Genomic DNA, 21,041 nt, shown 5'->3' with positions numbered 1-21,041 from the left:
TTAAGGTACAGGTGGGGAACAGGTCCTGGTAATCTTCCAGTCTCTATAACTGTGGCTTTCCTGCCCATGCCATCCCCATGCTGTGTTCTCTGAGGACCAAGAGTTGGGAAGAGGAGGGGAAAGCCCTGCTGTGCTATCAGACCCTGCATTACATGCCCATCCTCACTGCAGCCCTGGCCACTGTCTCCTTTCTTCCTTTCTTTATTTCTTTTCTATTTTTCTTTCTTTCTTTCGACAGGGTCTCACTATGTTACCCAGGCTGGTCTTGAACTCCTGAACTCCCGGCCTCAAGTGATTCTCCTGCCTGGCCACTTTCTATGATCTCAGTATCTCAGGTATGATGGGGAGCAAGGTGATGTGTAGAAACCAAAGGCCACAAGTGGCAGTCATCATTCCCACTTACAGCCCAGTCCCAGAGGACACAGATCCTGTTTTTGCCCCACCCCAGCTGTGTTGGGAGGAAAATTCTGTCTGTATTTCCTCCTTCAGCTGAAACCAGAAAGCTTGCATCTGGGCCTCTTCAGTTATCACTTGGTCCTGGCGGACAGAGTTAATATCTGGAAACTGGCTTAAATAAAAGATATCAGGGAAGGGTAGGAGTCTGTTTTTCTCATTTTCTCACTTTTCCCCCACTTTACCCTTCTAAGGCTGAGTGGGTTCTCTCTCTCTTTCTCTCTCTCTCTCTGTGTCTCTGTCTGTCTCTCTCTCTCTTTCTCTCTCTCTCTCTCTCTCTCTCTGTGTGTGTGTGTGTGTGTGTGTGTGTGTGTGTGTGTGTGTGTGTGTGTGTGTGTGTGTGTGTGTGTGTGTGTGTGTGTGTGTGTGTGTCCCCTGAGAGACTGGGTTCTGCTACCCTCTAGTGGCCAGAGCTGAAAGGACTCTCCCACCCAATCAATCGGGACCTTCAAGCCTTTGGGAATAAACCAACAGCCTATTTGATGAATGACAAAGCTGAGAAGGCCTAGAGAGAAACAATGCCTTTGAGGGTCAGGGTCATAGTTGGGACTAGAACCCAGGTCTCCTGTCTCTCGGGCCAGTGCTCAGTCCACTTTCACTTCCCCACCCTCTGACTTTTGCTTCTCCTTCCTTGCTCATCCCTGAGGTGGTTAGCCCGAGTAAGACACCCTGAAGCCAAATGATCCCTCCCGGCCCTAGTGGAGCAGCACCTGCACCTCAAATGTCAAAATCGCAAATCAGTTCACAGCTGAGATCACAGGGGTTTATTCTGAGGACCCGACTGTCCTCCGACTTTCTGAGGTTAACAATCTTGCAGGATTTTTATTGACCTGATACAGCTCCCGTAGCCTTGGTGGCACCACCATACGGTTCCCGATAGTCACCCAGGTGTCCTGTCTCCACGGTAACTGCTGCTTTGCGACCTTCGGTTTGCAGCGGTCGCGCCGCAGCCGCTGCAGTGGTTGCTGGGCGACCACGGAGAGAAAGCCGGGACTTGAGGTGGGAACCCTGGCTGGCGTCCGGTAGGGGGAGGTTCCCGGGGAAGCCCGCGGAAGGCGAGGTGCCTGGCCCGCCATGTAGGGGCTCGTTCCAAGCCGCAGACCCCACCGCCCTCCCTCTCCCCGGGGCCCATGGCGGTGGCCGTGCCCCCGGGTCGGGCCGCAGGTTCAGGCTGGGCCTGGAGGCCAGTGGCGCGGGACGCGCTTTTGGCTAGGGCTTTCCATTCATGCACCGAACTGCGGGGACGGTTCTATCTCGTAGGTGGTCTCCTAGCAGGAAGCGCGAGAGAGCCCAGCAGCGATACGGTGGTTTTCGACCCGGCTAGGGGCCAGGCCGTACGATTGGGAGCCCGGGGCAGCCCTCCGCGCAGTCACCACGACGCGGCACCCGTGGGCGGGCGTTGGCTTTGCGTGGTGGGCGGCTGGGACGGGTCTCGCCGCTTGGCCACAGTGACCGCACTGGACACAGAGCGCGGTGTGTGGGAGGCGTGGACAGCGACCCCTGGTGACTGCCCCCCCGCCGGCCTCAGTAGTCACACCTGCACCCGCATCTCTGACCGAGAGCTGCAGGTGGCTGGCCGGGAGGGCGGTATCCACACTCAGCGACGCTATGGAAGCATCTACACATTAAGGCTGGACCCCAGCGCCCGCACCTATTGGTATGGCCACCCCCTGCCCAAAACCTTTCACTCTCATCTACACTCTGGAAAAACAAAAGCCTAAGCAGATTTCTCAGGCAATTTATCCACGTCCTCACTCTAGCACCCTCCTCCCAGGGGAACCTACCATGTTTAAGCTAGCTGAGCTCTCTACAGTATTACCCTCCCTCTTATCCCACCTACCGCACTGCCCTATGCCTCTTCTCCATCCATCCTTGGCAAGGGCGGTGGCATTTACATTTTCCAGAAAACCCACTCAGCCCTGAATTTCTGCATGTCCACAGCTACAAGCAAGAAGGCTGCCACATAGCCTCACGCTCAGGTCACTGTGCGGCCCTGCTCCAAACTCCTGGACCCCATCCAGGTCATCAGCTATTGCTCTTTGGAGGTTGCAACTTAGCTGAACCAGAAGTAGCTGGGCATTGGAGTCATGGGAAAATTAAGGTATTAGCTCCTCACACATCTTGTTTAGGATGGGAAGAGGCTAAAATTGTGATGCCCAGGTCTCTTTGGACAGTCCTTTCTTTCTCCCCAAGGAGGAACCACCTGTTGCTCCTCATTTGATGGAACAGCTTGCAAGGCTTGTGAACAGTGGGCAGGGGTCCCAGAAGGGGCCCCATGGACTACGGCATCACTCATGTTCTGTGGTCGGGCCCTTTGCTGTGCTGTTTGGTGGAGAAACTCTGACCAGAGCTAGAGACACCATCTGCAATGATCTCTACATCTATGATACCCGTGAGAGCCAGACTAATGGCTGAAGGGGGGAAAGGTGGGAAGATGGGGGAATCTGAAGATTACAGAAAGAGGATGGAGTGATGGGGTAGGGAGGAGGAAAAATTAGTTGACAGGAGTTAGAGTACACAGAATATTAAGCATTTGAAGAGGCCTACAAATCAAGTGAGAAAAACAATGGGCAAGCCCTTGTGTTGAGTTCTGTGAATGACAAAGTGCTACTGCCTCAATAACCACCCTCTGCCCGTATCCAACAGGCACATCTCCTCCTCTGTGGTTCCACTTCCCCTGTGCAGATCGCAGGATGAAACGCGTGGGCCATCGCACCTGCCTTTGGAATGATCAGCTTTACCTGGTTGGGGGTTTTGGTGAGGATGGCAGGACAGCCAGTCCACAGGTTTGCATCCTGGACTTTATCTAAATAATGCCAAGACACATCACTAAGCCTCGTTTTGTTTTGCTTTGTTGCAAACCTATAAAGCGTTATCACCAGAGCTATCTGCTTCACTTCAAATGCTTATTAAATTTCAATCTGAGACTCAAGATTTGTCTCTGAAATTTTTTGGGGGAGGGGGAAGGGCAGTAAATAAGTGGACATACCTTTATTTGCAAGGAAAGGATAAAATAAATATGGGTCCTACTCTCATGAGTCATTAACCTGATGGAAACAAAAACCACACATCATATGCTGTTCCGTGTCTCAAAACAATTTCCACCCCCAAGTAGGAGAAAACTTCAGGCTACAGCTAAGATTCTGACCAAAACATTTAATTAACAAAAAATATTACAATAGCAGAGAAAATAATAATAATAACAATAAAGAGAAATTAGAAGTGGGAGTCAGGGTAGAAAAAAATGCAAAGGCCTTGGTCCCTAGGAGACCAACACTCCAGCTGAGCTGGCCTTAGCCCCAGCCCCTTCTGAGTTTTCCTTGGCTGCTGGCTTCTCATCTTCTCCCATGAGACGAATGTTGTGCTTTTCCCGGAATTCATTTAGTTCTTTTCCCTTTGCCTGAAGCTGCTGTGTCAGTGTCTCAATGATCTTCTGTATCTAGAGGACAAGTAACAGGGATTATATAAGGAATTCAGGAATCCTTTCCCCCACCTGGAATGGACTATGGTTGGAGGAAGTGTTAACACGTTTAATCTTACCTTTAACCAAGTAGAGGAGCCCAGACATTAAAATTATTCCTTTCTTGAACACAGTGGTTTATACACTTTAATGTACTTAGAATCACCTGGGCTGCTTATTTTTTATTTTTTACAGAGACAAGTTCCTACTATGTTACCCAGGCTGGTCTCAAACTCCTGCCTCAAGCAATCCTCCTGCCTCGGTCTCCCAAAGTGCTGGGAATACAGGCATGAGCTTATTTTTATTTTTTCATTTATTATTATTTTTTTTTGAGATGCAGTCTCGCTCTGTTGTCCAGGCTGGAGTGCAGTGGTGCGCTCTCGGCTCACTGCAAGCTCCGCCTCGCGGGTTCACGCCATTCTCCTGCCTCGCCCTCCCAAGTAGCTAGGACCACAGGCGCCCACCACCATGCCCAGCCAATTTTTCATATTCTTAGTAGAGACGGGGTTTCACCATGCTAGCCAGGATGGTCTTGACCTCCTGACCTTGTGATCCGCCCGCCTTGGCCTCCCAAAGTGCTGGGATTACAGGTGTGAGCCACTGCAACCTGCCTAGCTTATTTTTAAAATGTCACTTCATGGCACTCCCAAAGGTTCTAATCCAGTGGGTCTGGGAAGCTGCATTTATAAATTAGTCCTTCAGATGATTTTGATTCATGTATCCGTGAAACACACACTATGAGAAACACTACTCTAATCCCACCCAATCCTCCCACCCCAATTCAGCCAGGTCACAGAGCCCACAGCAGTCAGCAATTCCTCTTGTCTAAGAGTTGGACTTAGCATAGCATAATGAGCATAGGCTATTTTATGCTGCCCTCTTTTTTTTTGAGACAGGGCCTCACTCTGTCACCCAGGCTGGAGTGCAGTGAGGTGATCACAGCTCACTGAAGCCTCGACATTTTAGGCTCAGGTGAGTAGTTGGGACTACAGGCACATACCACCATACCCAGCTAATTTTTTGTATTTTTTGTAGTGATGTGGTTTCACCATGTTGCCCAGGCTGGTCTCGAACTCCTGGACTCAGGGAGTCCACCTGCCTTGGCCTCCCAAAGTGCTGGGTTTACAGCCACTGTACCCGATCCTATTCAATGATTCTTGCTCACCTGCTCCTTGTTGTTCTCCAAAGCAGGCAGCACCTCTTTGACAGTTCGCTCCACCAGCACTCCTCCAACCATGCGGTAGCACTTACGAGTTTCATCTACCTCCTTCAGTGTATCGATCACTAGGCTGGGATAGGAGAACAAGGCAGGACCTGAGGATTCAGCCCCACTCTACTACAAATCCCCCTCACGGAGTAGCCCATACAGCTGTCCTACTGTTTGCCTCTCCCTGACTTTCTCACCTGTGCTCATTCAACTCCATCTCCAACTCAGCTGCTTTGGATGCCAGGCCTCGCTGTTCCTGCCGAAGGCGGTTGAAGCCAGCAATTACCTAACAAGGTGAGAGAAGAGGTGAAAGAGGGGATAGTGGAAATGGCAGAGGGTCCAGACAGCACATAGGGTGGCAGGCTTTACAAAGGTGCAGTAGTGGGCACCTACCTGGAAAAGGAGTAGAACCACAAGTTTGCGATTTCTACCTAAAATTTTTCTGGAATTCCATTCACCAAACATGGAGGGCCTACTATTTTTGAGATATTTGAGGGCCTACTGAGGGACATCACAGAATAGATTTGGCCTCTGACTTCTCGTAGCTTATAGTTTGGTGGGAAATAGGCATTTAATATAAGAATGGGGGCCAGGCGCGGTGGCTCACGCCTGTAATCCCAGCACTTTGGGAGGCCGAGGCGGGTGGATCACGAGGTCAAGAGATTGAGACCATCCTGGCCAACATGGTGAAACCCTGTCGCTACTAAAAATAGAAAAATTAGTTGGGTGTGGTGGTATGCGCCTGTAGTCCCAGCTACTTGGGAGGCTGAGGCAGGAGAATCATTTGAACCCGGGAGGCGGAGGTTGCAGTGAGCCGAGATTGCACCACTGCACTCCAGCCTGGCGACAGAGCAAGACTCCGTCTCAAAAAAAAAAAAAGAATGGGGTTGGAAAGCTACTGGAGTACCTACAGGGGAGCCTAGACTTGCAGTGAGGGCTGTCAGGAAGGGCTTTGTAATGAGTAACTTTTGTTTGGGTCCGCTCAGTATCCCATCCATTGGGGAACTGCCCCTCCTTAACTTGGTGTGGTTCTTTTGGGGCTACTAACCACATGACCCCTGACCCAGGGGCAGTGACCTACAGAGTCTCTCTACAGGAACTGGAATTTTGCAGACAAATGGGTATAGAAGACAGCTGGAGTTAAGATTCCTATTGGTTCTGTAGAGATGACCTTCCATTCCTATTCCTAGATTCCCTAAAGCTGCCCCAGTTCTTGAACTTTGTTCAGTCTAGTTATTTAGCCTTTTTTTTCATTCTGTTCAATTCTGTGAAATACCCACTATTATTCAAAAATAGCCCTTAAAAAAAAAAAAAAAAAGGGCCAGGCATGGTGGCTTACGCCTGTAATCCCAGCACTTGGGAGGCCGAGGTGGGCGGATCACCAGGTCAGGAGATCAAGATCATCCTGGCCAACATGGTGAAACCCCATCTCTACTAAAATACAAAAAAATTAGCCGGGCATGGTGGCATGTGCCTGTAGTCCCAGCTACTCAGCAGAGGCAGGGGAATTGCTTGAACCCAGGAGGCGGAGGTTGCAGTGAGCCAAGATCACGCTACCGCACTCCAGCCTGGCAACAGAGCAAGACTCCGTCTCAAAAAAAAAAAAAAAAAAAAAAAAGAGAAAGTTGGTCAGAGTTGGTTTCTGTAGCCTATAAACCCTAACTGATACAGAACTGATACAGGCTTCCTGAGGGATAATGTAATGGTCTTAAATGAAACCTGAAAAATCAGAGTGTGGGGGGAAAAAAATGAAAAATATGAGGCTCAGAGACAAAAGCCAGGTTTCAGGTTCTGCCTCTGCTACTTTATTGGCTCTATGGCCTGGGACAGACATTTAACCCTGTGGTTCTTAACCATGGCTATATGTTAGAATCACCTGAATCATTTTAAAAACATGAATACTGGAGCCTCAGAACAACTACACAACCACTGGGGGTAGGGCCCAGGCCTCAGTATTTTTAAAAAGATCTCCCACATAATTCTAACGTGTAGTGTGAACTGAGAACCACTGGATTAACCCCTTTAAGCCTTAGTTTTCTTACCTGCAAAATGCAGATAATGATTCCTACTGCATAAGGTTGTTGTATCATGTGAACCAATGAGTGTGAAACATCTTTGTGAACAGTGAAGTACATTAATACTATCATGGACTTCTCTCCAAGTCCAGAATTGTCCCTTTAGACTCTCTCCTGGTCATCTGACAACAGTGGACTCAATCCATTCAAACCATTACCAAATACGAGTGTATTTGCAAATATCATCTCCAGTCACACAGCCAGAAATTTTGCCCTAATAAAGATGATTAACCACTTCATCTTTACTAGGGCCCCATCTCTTTTTTTCCTTTTCTTTTTTTTTTTTTTTTTTAATAAAGGTCGCACTCTGTCACCCAGGCTGGAGTGCAGTGGCACAATCACAGCTCACTGCAGCCTCAATCTCCCTGGGCTCTGGTGATCTTCTTGCCTCAGCCTCCCAAACAGCTGGGACTACAGGTGCACACCACCTGATATTTTTGTAGAGACAGGATCTTACTATGTTGCTCAGGCTGGTCTCAAACTCCTGGGCTCAAGTGCTCTGCCTGCCTCAGCCTCCCAAAGTGCTGGGATTACAGGCATGAGCCAACATGCCTGGCCTGGCCCCTTAGCTCTAGTGTGCCCTCTGCAAGGATCACATACAGCAAATATTATCCAAATGGCCGACCTGCACCACCCTTATATCCCTTCTACTGCTAATAAACCAAGGAATAATACTTCACCAAAAACTTGTCATTCCAGCAACCTCCTCCTTTCTCCCATCTATCACCCCTTCATCTCAATCTACTTTAGCCACTCATTTCAACAAATGCCTTGGAAATCTAACTTATCTACAGGCTGTTTTTCCTTAACCTTCATTGCCTATCTCAAAACCATCCCATTTATATTAGCTTTTTCTCCACTGTTAATATTCTAGATCAAAATAATTCCATCTAAAAAAAAATTATGACTAAAGCAGAGTCTAGATGTTCCCTTAGCACCCAAATGATCCACTTTTCTGGATGTATGTTGTTAAATACATCAAAGAAATCAGCTTAAGTGTCTAAAATTTCTGATGCCCCAACTTTTAACTCCTGGGCTCAAGTGATCCTTCTGCCTCAGCCTCCCAAGTAGCTGGGACTACAGACATGTGCCACCACAGCAATTATTTTTATTTATTTTTATTTTTTGTAGAGACAGGGTCTCACCATGTTGCTCAGGCTGATCTTGAACTCCTGGCTTCAAGCAATCCTCCCACCTTGGCCTCCCAAAGAGCTGGGATTACAGGCAGGAGCTACCATGCCCAGCAGAATTTATTTTCCTTAGTAATTAATAGGAGTCTACTTTTCTTTTCTTTTCTTTTTTTTTGAGAGGAGTCTTGCTCTGTTGCCCAGGCTGGAGTGCAATGGCATGATCTCAGCTCATTGCAACCTCTGCCTCCCGGGTTCAAGCGATTCTCCTGCCTCAACCTCCCAAGTAGCTGGGACTACATGTGCACACCACCACACCAAACTAATTTTTGTAATTTTAGTAGAGATGGGGGTTCCACCATATTGGTCAGGCTGGTCTTGAACTCCTGACCTCAGGTGATCCACCCACCTCAGCCTCCCAAAGTGCTGGGATTACAGGCGTGAGCCACTGCACCCGCCTGAGATTTTTTTTTAATTCCAACTTTTCTTCAACATTCTTGCTAATAACTAATTTCCTCTTGTTCCATTTTATGAACTTTTAATCAAATACCAAACTAAAATCTACTTAAACATGTTGAGTTATCCACAGTTATTATGGAAAATTTCAGCCATAAGTGCACTTAAAGGAAATGAAATCTCTTAGCAGCTGATATAGTTTAGGTGTCCCCTCTAAGTTTCATATTGAAATATAATCCCCAACCTTGGAGGTGGGGCCTGGTGGGAGGTGTTTGGATCATGGGGGTAGATCTCTCATGAATGACTTGGTTGCCATCCCCTTGATGATAAGTGAGTTACTGGTCTGAGTTCACACAAGATCTGGTTCTTTAAAAGTATGACACCTACCCCTCTTTATTCCTCCTGCTCCCACCATGCATAAGACACCTGTCCCCCCTTTGCCTTTCATCATGATTGGAAGCTTCCTGAGGCCACCCCAGAAGCACATGCCATGCTTCCTGTACAGCCTACAGAACCATGAGCCAATTAAACCACTTTTCTTATAAATTACCCAGTCTCAGGTAATTATAGCAACACAAGAACAGCCTAATACAGCAGCTAACTGCAACTTAACTGTAGACTATATGAAAATAAGCCAATATTAAGCCATTTCTGGGGTCTGCCAGGTAATGAAAACAGAGAAGCTATCCTCTATTCCCACATTTTTCCTTTTAAAACAAAACTTTTCTAATAGTCTTCTCCCCTATGGCTAGGACCTAATTATCCTTCTCTTTCCTTATTCCTTATTCTCTTTAAGTTGTCTGCTGTAAGCACAGATTGACACGTCAGTGTTGCGTCTCTCAACCCTATTAAATCATCATCTATGTACAAACAATTTTTTTCTTTTCTTCTTGAGACAGGGTCTTACTTGAACTCCTGATTCATCTGTTGCCCAGATGGAGTACAGTGGTGCAATCATGGCTCATTGCAGCCTTGAACTCCTGGGCTCAAGTGATCCTCCTGCCTCCACTTCTAGAGTAGTTGGGGACTATAGGCACCCATCACCACTCCTGGCTAGTTTTTTTAACTTTTTGTAGTGATGGGGTCTCACTCTGTTCCCTAGGCTGGAGTGCAGTGACACAATCATGGCTCAATGCAGCCTTGAATTCCTGAGCTGAATGAAGCGATCCTCCCACCTCAGCCTCTTGAATGATGGGACCATTGGCATGTGCCACTATGCCCGGCTAATTTTTGTATTTTTTTGTAGAGACAGGGTTTTGCCATATTGCCCAGGCTGGTCTCGAACTCCTGGGCTCAAGTGATCCTCCCATCCTAGCCTCCCAAAGTGCTGGGATTACAGGCATGAGCCACCAGGCCCATACCCTATTGATATATTTTTTAAAACTGCTTAACTAGGGCCAGGCATGATGGCTCAAGCCTGTAATCCCAGCACTTTGGGAGGCTGAGGTAGGTGGATCATGAGGTCAGGAGATCCAGACCATCCTGGCTAATATGGTGAAACCTGGTCTTTACTAATAATACAAAAAATTGGCCGGGTGTGGTGGCACATGCCTGTAGTCCCAGCTACTTGGGAGGCTGAGGCAGGAGAATTGCTTGAACCCAGGAGGCGGAGGTTGCAGTGAGCCGAGATCATGCCACTGCACTCCATCCTGGGTGACAGAGCGAGACTCTGTCTCAAAAAAAAAAAAAAAAAAAAAAAAAAGCTTAACTAATCCTCTGCTGTTAGAACATTTAGGTTGTTTCCAATTTTTCTGTAATAAATAGTAACAATATAAAATCTCTTTGGACAGGCCTGGCACGGTGGCTTATGCCTGTAATTCCAGCAGTTTGGTAGGCCAAGGCGGGCAGATCACTTGACGTCAGGAGTTCACAACCAGCCTGGCCAACATGGTGAAACCCCATCTCTACTAAAAATACAAAAATTAGCCGGGCGTGGTGGTGCACACCTGTAGTCCCAGCAACTCGGGAGGCTGAGGCAGGAGAATCGCTTGAACCCGGGAGGTGAAGGTAGCAGTGAGCCTAAGATCATGCCACTGCACTCCAATCTGGGTTACAGAGTGAGATTCTGTCTCAAAAAAACAAAACAAAGGCCAGGCGTGCTGGCTCAAGCCTGTAATCCCAGTACTTTGGGAGGCCAAAGCGGGTGGATCACCTGAGGTCAGGAGTTCGAGACCAGCCTGGCCAACATGGTGAAACCCCATCTCTACTAAAAATACAAAAAATTAGCTGGACGTGGTGGCGTGTGCCTGTAGTCCCAGCTACTTGGGAGGCTGAGGCAGAAGAATCGCTTGAACCCAGGAGGCAGACGTTGCAGTGAGCTGAGATCACACCACTGCACTCCAGCCGAGGCAACAGAGCGAGACTCTGTCTCAACAAAAAACAAAAATTAAAATTAAAAAAAAAAAAAAAAGGCTGGGTGCGGTGGCTCACCCCTATAATCCCACCACTTTGGGAGGCCAAGGCCAGCAGATCATTTGAGGTCAGGAGTTCAAGACCAGCGTGGCCGACATGGTGCAACCCTGTCTCTACTAAAAATAATACCAAAAAAATTAGCTGGGTATGGTGGTACATGCCTGTAATCCCAGCTACTCAGAAGGCTGAGGCAGGAGAATCGCTTGAACCCAGGAGACGGAGGTTGCAGTGAGCCAAGATCGCGCCATTGCACTCCAGCCTGGGCACAAGACCGAAACTCCGTCTCAAAAAAAAAAAAAAAAGGAGAATCACTTGAACCCAGGACATAGAGGTTGCAGTGAGCTGAGACTGCGCCACTGCACTCCAGCCTGGGCAATAGAGTGAGACTCCACCTAAAAAAAAAAAAAAAAACCTCTTTGGTCTTTGGACAAATAATGCACAATTTACAGCCACTTTTCTTGAATTTCTTGAATCGTATTCAAAAGTAAGATCAATGAGTCAAAAAGGCATTAGCATTATTATAGCTTCCATTGCATGTCGCTAGAAAGCTCTCCAAGATGACCAGATTAATTTATACTGCTACCAGCAATATCATGATTATATCTCTTTCCCCAGAGCCCTAATGGTAGCTTTTATTATTTTTGTTACTTTAATAAATTTTAGAGTTGGAATGTAACTCCAGAAACCCCGGAATCATCCTTGATTCACTATCCACATCAAATTAATTACATCTGTACTACTTATTATACCCTCCTGATTTCTATACTGCCTCCTGATTTGCCCCCTTTAATCTACTCCCCACACTGCAGCATAAGTGACCAAAAATATAAATCTAACCAATTATTCCTATGCCTAAAACCTTCTCGATGCTCACAGGATAAAATCTGAACTCCTCAAAAAGTCCTATAAAGACTGGGTTCCAGCTTACCTCTCCCAATCAGTCGTTCCCTCCACATCTTAACTCAGCACTCAGTGTCCTAAGTCACTGGTAGTTTCCCTTAACAGCTGTCTTCAGGCATCTGCATAGAATCTTCACCCTACCTTTGGTATACTTTCCCAAACCTCTCTCATTCAGTTTTTCTCTGCTTAAGTCTAATTCTTTCTTCAGGTTTCAACTTAGATTCTTCTGGGAAGCAGAAGAATCTGGCCATCTTCCACTCCCATATGTTAACCCTTCATATGTGCTCACATAAAAATGCATATTAGTTACTTAAATAATTTGACAAAATCTTTTCTATTTATATTGTGTTATTTTCCACCATGCAGACTGCCTTCTATTCTTTATCTTCTTTTAAAATGTTAAATATGCAAATGCAACCTATTTTAAAATATCTATTTCTTTCATAGTCCTACTATAATCTGCCTTCCACAGTCTCAAGAGTAAAGGAACACCTACTATATGCCACGCACTGTGCTAGACTATCTCATTTAATTCTAAAAAACAAAAAAGACTGTAAGACCTGTACCTTCAATTTGTAAATGAGGAGACCAAGGCTGGTGGAGTGTTGTGTGGTGGTCAAAATAACATAGTGTGGGTCCAGGCACGGTGGCTCATGCCTGTAATCCCAACACTTTGGGAGGCAGAGGCGGGCTGACCACTTCAGGCCAGGAGTTCCAGACCAGACTGGCCAACATGGTGAAACCCTGTCCCTAATAAAAATACAAAAGTTAGCTGGGCGTGGTGGGGGGGTGCCTGTAATCCCAGTTACTCGGGAGGCTGAGGCAGGAGAATCGCTTGAACCTGGGAGGCGGAAGTTGCAGTGAACCCAGATTGTGCCATTACACTCCAGCCTGGGTGACAGAGCAAGACTGTGTCTCACAAACACAAAACAAAATAGTGTGGGATGGGCGCAGTAGCTCACGCCCGTAATCCCATTACCTTGGGAGGCTGAGGCAGGCAGATCACTTGAGCTCAGGAGTTCGAGACCAGCCTGGCCAACATGGTGAAACCCCATCTCTACTAAAAATACAAAAAATTAGTCGGGTAGGGTGGCTTATGCCTGTAGTCCCAGCTACTCGGGAGGCTGAGGCAAAAGAATTGCTTGAACCTGGGAGGTGGGGGTTGCAATGAGCCAACACCACACCACTACACTCCAGCCTGGGTGACAAAGCAAGGCTCGTCTCGAAAAATGAAAAATAAAATAACCTAGTGAACTGCAGAAATCATACCTGTACCCAGGTTTGTCTAACTCTAAAAATCTATCTCTGTTAATATATTATTCCTGGCTTGTCAAATATTAATTTCTTATAAAAGTAAATTTATATTCCTGTTTTCTTTTTTGTTTACCATATAGTTTTAATAATTTTAGGAAAAAATCTATAATCATTACCTTTCTCTCCAAAATGTCCTAGGGTCTTCTTACATGACATTTACTCTTACTGGTTTCAATAGAAGAATAGAAGAGGTAGAGAATTATGATCGGATGAACCTGGAAAAACATGATCTGGGATACTGCTCCACTAATTACTTTCTTTTCAGTTCAGTGCCCCCTTTTCTGAAGAACATACTCAACTCTCTGTCAAAGAAAACTTCTTTGACCTTATTCTCCATCAAATAATAGTACTCATCCCTTCTCTTCATGAAATTTTTATTTATTTTTTTTTTTTTTGTAGAGACATTTTTTTTTTTTTTGAGACGGAGTCTCACTCTGTCACCCAGGCTGGAGTGCAGTGGCATGATATCGGCTCACTGCAACCTGCACCTCCCAGGTTCAAGCAATTCTCCTGCCTCAGCCTCCCAGGTAGCTGGGACTACAGGTGCCCGCCAACACGCCCGGCTAATTTTTTTGTATTTTTTAGTAGAGACGGGGTTTCACCATGTTAGCCAGGATGGTCTCGATCTCCTGACCTTGTGATCCGCCCGCCTCAGCCTCCCAAAGTGCTGAGATTACAGGTGTTAGCCACTGCGCCCAGCCTGAGATGGGGGTCTTACTATGTTGCCCAGGCTGGTTTCAAACTCGTGGCTTCAAGAGATCCTCCTGCCTCAGCCTCCCCAAGTACTGGGATCCAAGTAGCAACATAGTAAAGTGGAAAGAACCCAAACTTCTTATTCTGACCTGGGTTGAAATCCCAGTTTTGCCATTTACTTGCTATATGACTGAGTCACTTAACTTTCCTTGTTTCCTCATTTATGAAATGGACTTAATATAATATACCACAGGGCAGGGTTTCTCAACATTGTCACTACTGACATGTTAGGCCAAATCATTCTTTGCTAGGAGGGCTGTCTCAGGCATTAGAGGATGTTTAACAAATCCCTGGACTATACCCACTAAAAGCCAGTAGCAACCCCTTTTACTTGTGACAACCAAAAATGTCTCCAGACACTGCCAGATGTCTCCTGGGAAAAGATAATGCCAGTTGAGAATCACTGCTATAGGGTAACAATGAGAACTAACTGAGATAATAGGTCAAGTGCCCGATACAATGTAGATCTTCGACTCCCCTTTGGTTTCCAGGTCCCTTCAGTTCTCCTTCCTATCTCAAGCCTCCTTCTTTCTCCTTTCTGAAAGTTCTTCCTCTTTCACTCCCACAATGGCCACAGGATCTAAGATTCTATTCATAGCACTTCTTCATTACCTATATTATTTTTGAAACTATATTTTATTGATTCATAATCATTCATATTTTCATGGTATATGTGATAATTTGATACATTCATATAATCAAATCAGGGTAACCTATACTATTTCAAGTGGCATTCTTAGCTACTTCTATAGTTCCAGCAATTGCCTTTATTCTACTTGCCTGCAAAACCAGGCCTTTTCAGAAATTCTAGTCCCACATTTACAAGTTAGAGGAAAGAGCTTTTTTGTGCCTGACAGAAATGGCTTAACGTCAGACCATGACAAGTTACTTCTTTTCTGAATGTTTCTTCACCAATAAAATACAGATTAATACCTGCCTCACAGAATGTATAAGGATTAATTACTTCTTTTCTGATGTTTCTTCACCAATAAAATACAGATAATACCTGCCTCACAGAATGTTGTAAGGATTAAGTAATTACATCAAGAACTTAGGACAATATCTATCATATAACAAGTTTTCAATAAATAGCTGCTATTATTACAGATCATCTCCACCTAAATGTCCCATGGATATCTTAAACTCATGTTGTTCAAAGCTGAAGTGATCTTATCTCTTCTATTTCTGCTACTGACATCACTCTAGCCCTCCTGGTAGGAAACCTTAGTTTCATCTTTTGTTTTGTTTTTAAAGATGGGGTCTCCCTATGCTGCTCAGACTGGTGAAAAGTGGTTATTCACAGGCACAATTACAGCACACTATAGCTTCAAACTCCCAGACTCAAGTGATCCTCCTGTCTCAGCTTCCTGAGTAGCTGGGACTACAGGCACTTGCCACCATACCCAGGTTCATCTTTGAACATACCATAATCCCATGAACTGCCAAATGTACTGCACTTAGTATAGCAATTTCTCTCAGGCTCACTGACATAACCCTAGTTCAGATGTTCATTACCTTCTTGTCTGAATTACTACAATAGTCTTCTAAATGATCCTATTTTTAGACTCCCCAAACCTACACTACACACTGCTAATTTAATCTTCCTAACACTTAGATGACATAGAAAAATGTTCAACATATACTATTAGGCTTAAAAAAACAGATTACAAACCAGTACATACTGTAGTATAATCCTAATTTTATAAAATATGTAAAAAAAAAAAAAAAAGGCTCCCCCTTCCATCCACACATATATACACAAAAAGACAAAGGAGGGGGGAAAAATCTCTCAAAGGATATACTCCAAAATGGCAAGAAAAGTTATCTCTGGATAGTTGGATTATGGGCAATTTATTTCCTGGTTTGAACTTTTTCCTTTGTTTTCTACAGTTCTGACAATAAATGTATTATTTTATATAAGAGTTAAATATTTAATAATATAACATATATCCTTCTGTGACTTCCTCACTGCTTATGTTAAAAAGTTATAAATTCTTTGCCATGCACTCAAAGACCTCTATGGCCTTATTCAACTACTCTCCTCTTATCATATTCCCTACTTTCTATTCCCACTGCTACCTGTTCAAATCCATCCACTCCTTCAGGGTTCTGCTCAAATATCTCTAATATAATCATGGCATAAGTGGAAAAAATAGGTCTGCCTGATTCTTAAGTCCCTTATTTAAAAATCCTGCTCTTCCAGTTACTGACCTTGGGCAAGTTAACTAAAGCCTCTGAAATTAAGATGTCCTCACCTATAAATGGAGGACAATACAACCTGCTTCAAATGGCAGTAATTAAATAACAGAAGGTAGGCCTGAGCGGTGGCTCAGCTCATGCCTGTAATCCTAGCACTTTGGGAGGCCAAGGCAGGTGGACTGCTTGAGCCCAGGAGTTCAAGACCAGCCTGGGCAACATGGCAAAACTCCATCTCTACAAGAAATACAAAAATTAGCTGGGCAGGGTGGCACACGCATGTAGTCGCAGTAACTTGGGAGGCTGAGGTAGAAGGATCACCTGAGCCTTGGGAGGTTGAGGCTGCAGTGAGCCGTGATCACACCACTGCACTCCAGCCTGGGCAACAGAATGAGACCCTGTCTCAATCAGTAACAGAAGGTAAAACAAGTGTCTAACACAATGTGTTATTTGCTTCCATCTTGTTTGTAAGGGACATATGTGGCTCAAATTTGCAGCAGTGATAAATCTTGTAATGTTTTACCCAGTGTTCTCTCCAGAATAAACAAAGGCAAGAGAATGTTAATCAAGGAACAGCCTCAAAACTCAATTATCACACTTCCTCAGTTTCCTGAGGGAAGTTTGAGGGCTTCTCTTTAGCTCCCCTAAAACAGTGGTTCCACTCTTGTTCTACTTCTTTTTTCACTTTCTGTACAAACTATGGAAAGCGATCATTTTTATCCATAACCATGGCTTTATCATCCATAAACTCAATTCTCAAATCTGTATCTCCAACTCATTTCTTACTGTATCTCAAGATTTAAAAATCAAAGTGTCTACTGAATGTTTAACCTGGGTGTCCCACAAGAAACCTAAACTCAAAATTCTAAAATAAACTTATATTTCCCCCAAAATTGTCTGTGTCTTCCTACATTCCCTATGGCACCATTATCCACCGAAGACAGAAACCTGAGAGACATCTTATATTCCTCTTTTACCCCCTTTTCTCCATATTCAAGTTCTGTAATCCACCTCAAACATTAAGTCCCACCTGCATCCCAAACATGCCAGGCAGTTTCATGCCTTAGTGTTTTGGAACACATTATTCCCTCTACCTAGAAAATCTTCCACTTCCTTCTTTGCTTGACTAACTTCTCTCATCCTTTAGAATTGAGCTGAAGGATTTTTCTCCTCTAGAAAACAAAAGCTAACTAGCATTTACTAAACACACACTATATTCTCATCACTGTGCAAAACACTTTGCATGCATTGTCTTGCCTAATACTCTAAATTCAGTGATGAGGTAGGTACTGTTATGTTTCTACAGATGGGGGAGGCCAAGATGTAACTCATGGGAGGTCATATATAAATAGTAAATAGTAGAAATGAAATTCAAACTTAGGTCTGACCCTAGTGCGTAAGAATGCTCTTAGCCAGCCTACTATACCACAGCTTCCTTTTTCCAGCCCCTACCCCCACAATCCTACAACCTCGTGATTAGTTAGGGGTCTCTCCTCTGCTGCCATAATGAAGGGATTGTGCAGCACACTATAAATCTTTATTGTTTGGTTTGTTTTTTCTCAAATGAGTCTGTGAGTAAAGCAATTTGAAGACAAAGTCTGTTTCATTTACAATAGTCTCTCATTATCCAGAGTTATCCAATGTCTGAAAATAAATGGAAAATTCCAGAAATAAACAATTCATACTTTTTGTGTGTTTGTTTTTTGAGACAAGAGTCTCGCTCTGTTGCCCAGGCTGGAGTGCAATGGCACAATCTTGGCTCACTGCAACCTCTGCCTCCTGGATTCAAGCGATTCTCCCTGCCTCAGCCTCTTGGGTAGCTAGGATTACAGATGCCCGCCACCACACATGGCTAATTTTTTTATTTTTAGTAGCGATGGCGTTTCGCCATGTTGGCCAAGCTGGTCTCGAACTCCTGACCTCAGATGATCCACCCACCTCAGTATCCCAAAGTGCTGGGATTACAGGCGTGAGCCACGGCACCTGGCCAACAATTCATCAGTTTTAAGTTGCACACTGTTGTGAATAACGTAATGAAATCTCGAGCCATCCTGCTCAGGATGTGAATCATCCTTTTGCCCAGCCTATCCATGCTGTATATGCTACCTGCCCTTTAGTCATCAACATCTCCTGCTCAACATTGTCATGGCTCAATGATCTGAGATCACCTAAAGCAGATGATTCTCTTTCTGACTTATCATCAATAGTGGCCTAAGGCTATATCACAATGCTGTCATTCACCTTACCTCATCAGGAAGGCAGTTTATCATCTCACATCATCACAAGAAGGGTGAGTACAGTACAATAAGATATTTTGAAAAAGAGAGACCACATTCATGTAACCTTTATTATATTGTCATAACTGTTCTATTAGTTATTGCATCTATTATATAAATTAGACTTTATCACAGGTATGAGAAAAAACATAGAGTTCAATACTATCCCAGGTTTCAGGCATCTACTGGGGTCTTGGAATATGTCCCCCTCAGATAAGGGGGAGCTACTGTATCTGTATCGCTGTACCCAGCAGAGTGCTTGGCCCATGGTAGCCTTAAAAATTATTAGGGGGAGCCAGGCAAGGTGGCTCACACCTGCAATCCCAACACTTTGGGAGACCAAGGCAGGTGGATCACCTGAGGCCAGGAGTTCAAGACCAGCCAGAGCAACAAAGTGAGACTCCCATCTCTACCAAAAAAAATTTTTTTAATTAGCCATTCAAAATGGCTTATGCCTATAGTCCCAGCTACTCAGGAGGCTGAGTCAGGAGGATGGCTTGATCACCCAGGGATTTCAAGGCTGCATCAGGCTATCATCACGCCACTGCACTCAGCCTGAGCAACGAAGTGAAACTCTGTCTCTAAAAAAAAAAGTATTGTGGCTCATGCCTGTAATCCCACCAGTCTGGGAGGCCAAGGCAGGCGGATCACTTGAGGTCAGGAGTTCGAGACCAGCCTGGCCAACATGGTGAAACCCCGTCTCTACCAAAAAGACAACAATTAGCCAGGTGTGGTGGTGCACCTGTAATCCCAGCTACTCGGGAGGCTGAGGCACCAGAATCGCTTGAACCTGGGAGGCAGAGGTTGCAGTGAGCCGAGATCACGCCACTGCACTCCAGCCTCGGCAACAGAGACTCCGTCTCAACAACAACAACAAAGTATTAAAAAGTATTAGGTTCCTTTTCCATTCCCCAACCCCAAGTCAGAAACCATATTCCATAGCACTTTATACTTCTCTTAGGACACTTATCTTCTGCCTCATATAAGCATTTTGCTTCTCTTATTTACCCCACTAGACTATGCTCTTCGAGACCAGCATGGGCAACATGGTGAAATCCTGCCTCTACAAAAATTAACTGGGCGTGGTGGTGCGGGCATGTAATCCCAGCTACTCGGGAGGCTAAGGCAGAAATGCTTGAACCCGGGAGGTGGAGGCTGTGGTGAGCCCACATCCCGCAACTGTACTCCAGCCTGGATGACAGAGTGAGACTCTGTCTCAAAAAACAATAAAAATAAAAATCTTTATGCTGATACATCTGCTTGTATTAATTGTTCAACAAAAACTGAACCTATAATTAAGACAGCTGTAGGCCGGGCGCGGCGGCTCACGCCTGTAATCCCAGTACTTTGGGAGGCCGAGGCATGCGGATCACTAGGTCAGGAGTTGGAGACCAGCCTGGCCAATATGATGAAACCCCGTCTCTACTAAAAATACAAAAATTAGCCGGGTGTGGTGGCGGGCGCCTGTAGTCCCAGCTACGCGGGAGGCTGAGGCAGAAGAATAGCTTGAATGAACCAGGAGGCGGATTGCAGTAAGGCGAGATCGCGCCACTGCATGCACTCCAGCCTGGGCGACAGAGCGAGACTCCGTCTCAAAAAGTAATAATAACAATAAAATAGCTGTTAACTGTTTTCATTTCTATTGTGTAGCTTTCCTCCCACTCCTATTTTTCCACTTAGCAAAACACGGTTCCCAAGCCACAAAGGGTTTTCTAACTAACTTAGCAAACGCTTCCTGATGCTAGGCACTGGGGAAAATGCAAACTCGGATCAGAAAGGGGTTTCTGGTCTCTAAAGAAATTCGATCTAGTAATGAACTCCCGAATTAAAATAGTATATAGAACACTAGGCTGTTCGAGTATGAGAGTCACGTGGCTCTGCAGCGTGACGGCGATTGTCAACGTGGGTTCAGGATCACGTAACAGACTACACAGCCAGCCCGTTAACTAATTCTCTAGGGTTAGTTTCGAGCTGTCTTGCCCAGCCATAACCTGTTTGGAGGGGCTGAGGAGAGAGAGAGAAAGCAGCAAACCATCTCCCCTCAGACCTGTGCATCTTCCCAGACCCTGCATGTCAGGGCTTTCCCCTTGCTCAGGCTCACCCACCACCCCACGGAGGCGTGGCTCTCACCTACCCACCCGTCTACCTCTCCGAAGGGGCTCGGCTAGCTTTTCCGGGGACCCTTCCCTCTCTAGCTGCCACGCACATGTGGTACTGGAGTAAAGGCCTGCACAAGCCACAGGCTCCCCCTTCTCGCTAGTATTCCAGACCCAGGTGGGTGCCCTCCTTCGCGTTAGCCACTCCTCACCTGCTCTGCGGACACCGCCCCCTTCCCCGCGCCGCTCCCGCTGCTCTTGCCGGCGCGACCGCTGTTCTCCGCCATCTTCGCCTCCTGCTGGGTTTCCGGCCGGC

General features: G+C 45.6%; 2 protein-coding genes across 4 annotated transcripts; one reads left to right on the top strand and one right to left on the bottom strand.

Annotated features, from left to right (window-relative positions):
- The first annotated feature begins 237 nt into the window (after positions 1-237).
- KLHDC9 (kelch domain containing 9) lies at positions 238-3,385 on the top strand. Of its 3 annotated transcripts, XM_054526755.1 has the most exons (5): positions 1,448-1,529; positions 1,714-2,110; positions 2,395-2,554; positions 2,647-2,845; positions 3,100-3,385. In XM_054526755.1, exons 4-5 carry the CDS (start codon positions 2,674-2,676, stop codon positions 3,261-3,263), a joined length of 336 nt encoding a protein of 111 aa, XP_054382730.1. In that variant the 5' UTR covers positions 1,448-1,529; positions 1,714-2,110; positions 2,395-2,554; positions 2,647-2,673; the 3' UTR covers positions 3,264-3,385. The 3 variants fall into 3 exon arrangements, with proteins under 3 accessions (XP_002809946.2, XP_054382734.1, XP_054382730.1); XM_002809900.5 differs by having other exon boundaries at positions 238-2,110; XM_054526759.1 differs by lacking the exon at positions 3,100-3,385 and having other exon boundaries at positions 1,409-2,110; positions 2,628-2,807.
- A 204-nt stretch (positions 3,386-3,589) lies between these two features.
- On the bottom strand, positions 3,590-21,040 carry PFDN2 (prefoldin subunit 2). Its single transcript, XM_002809899.4, has 4 exons — positions 20,938-21,040; positions 5,318-5,406; positions 5,079-5,202; positions 3,590-3,892 (listed from the first exon to the last, which is right to left on the bottom strand). The coding sequence occupies exons 1-4, from the start codon at positions 21,010-21,012 to the stop codon at positions 3,716-3,718; spliced, it is 465 nt and encodes a 154-aa protein (XP_002809945.1). The 5' UTR covers positions 21,013-21,040; the 3' UTR covers positions 3,590-3,715.
- Between the last annotated feature and the right edge of the window lies 1 nt (position 21,041).

Source organism: Pongo abelii, chromosome 1 (genome assembly GCF_028885655.2).
Source record: "Pongo abelii isolate AG06213 chromosome 1, NHGRI_mPonAbe1-v2.0_pri, whole genome shotgun sequence".
NCBI lineage: Eukaryota > Metazoa > Chordata > Mammalia > Primates > Hominidae > Pongo > Pongo abelii.
Note: the sequence above shows the minus strand (reverse complement) of the source record. Positions and strands in the feature narration are given on the sequence as shown.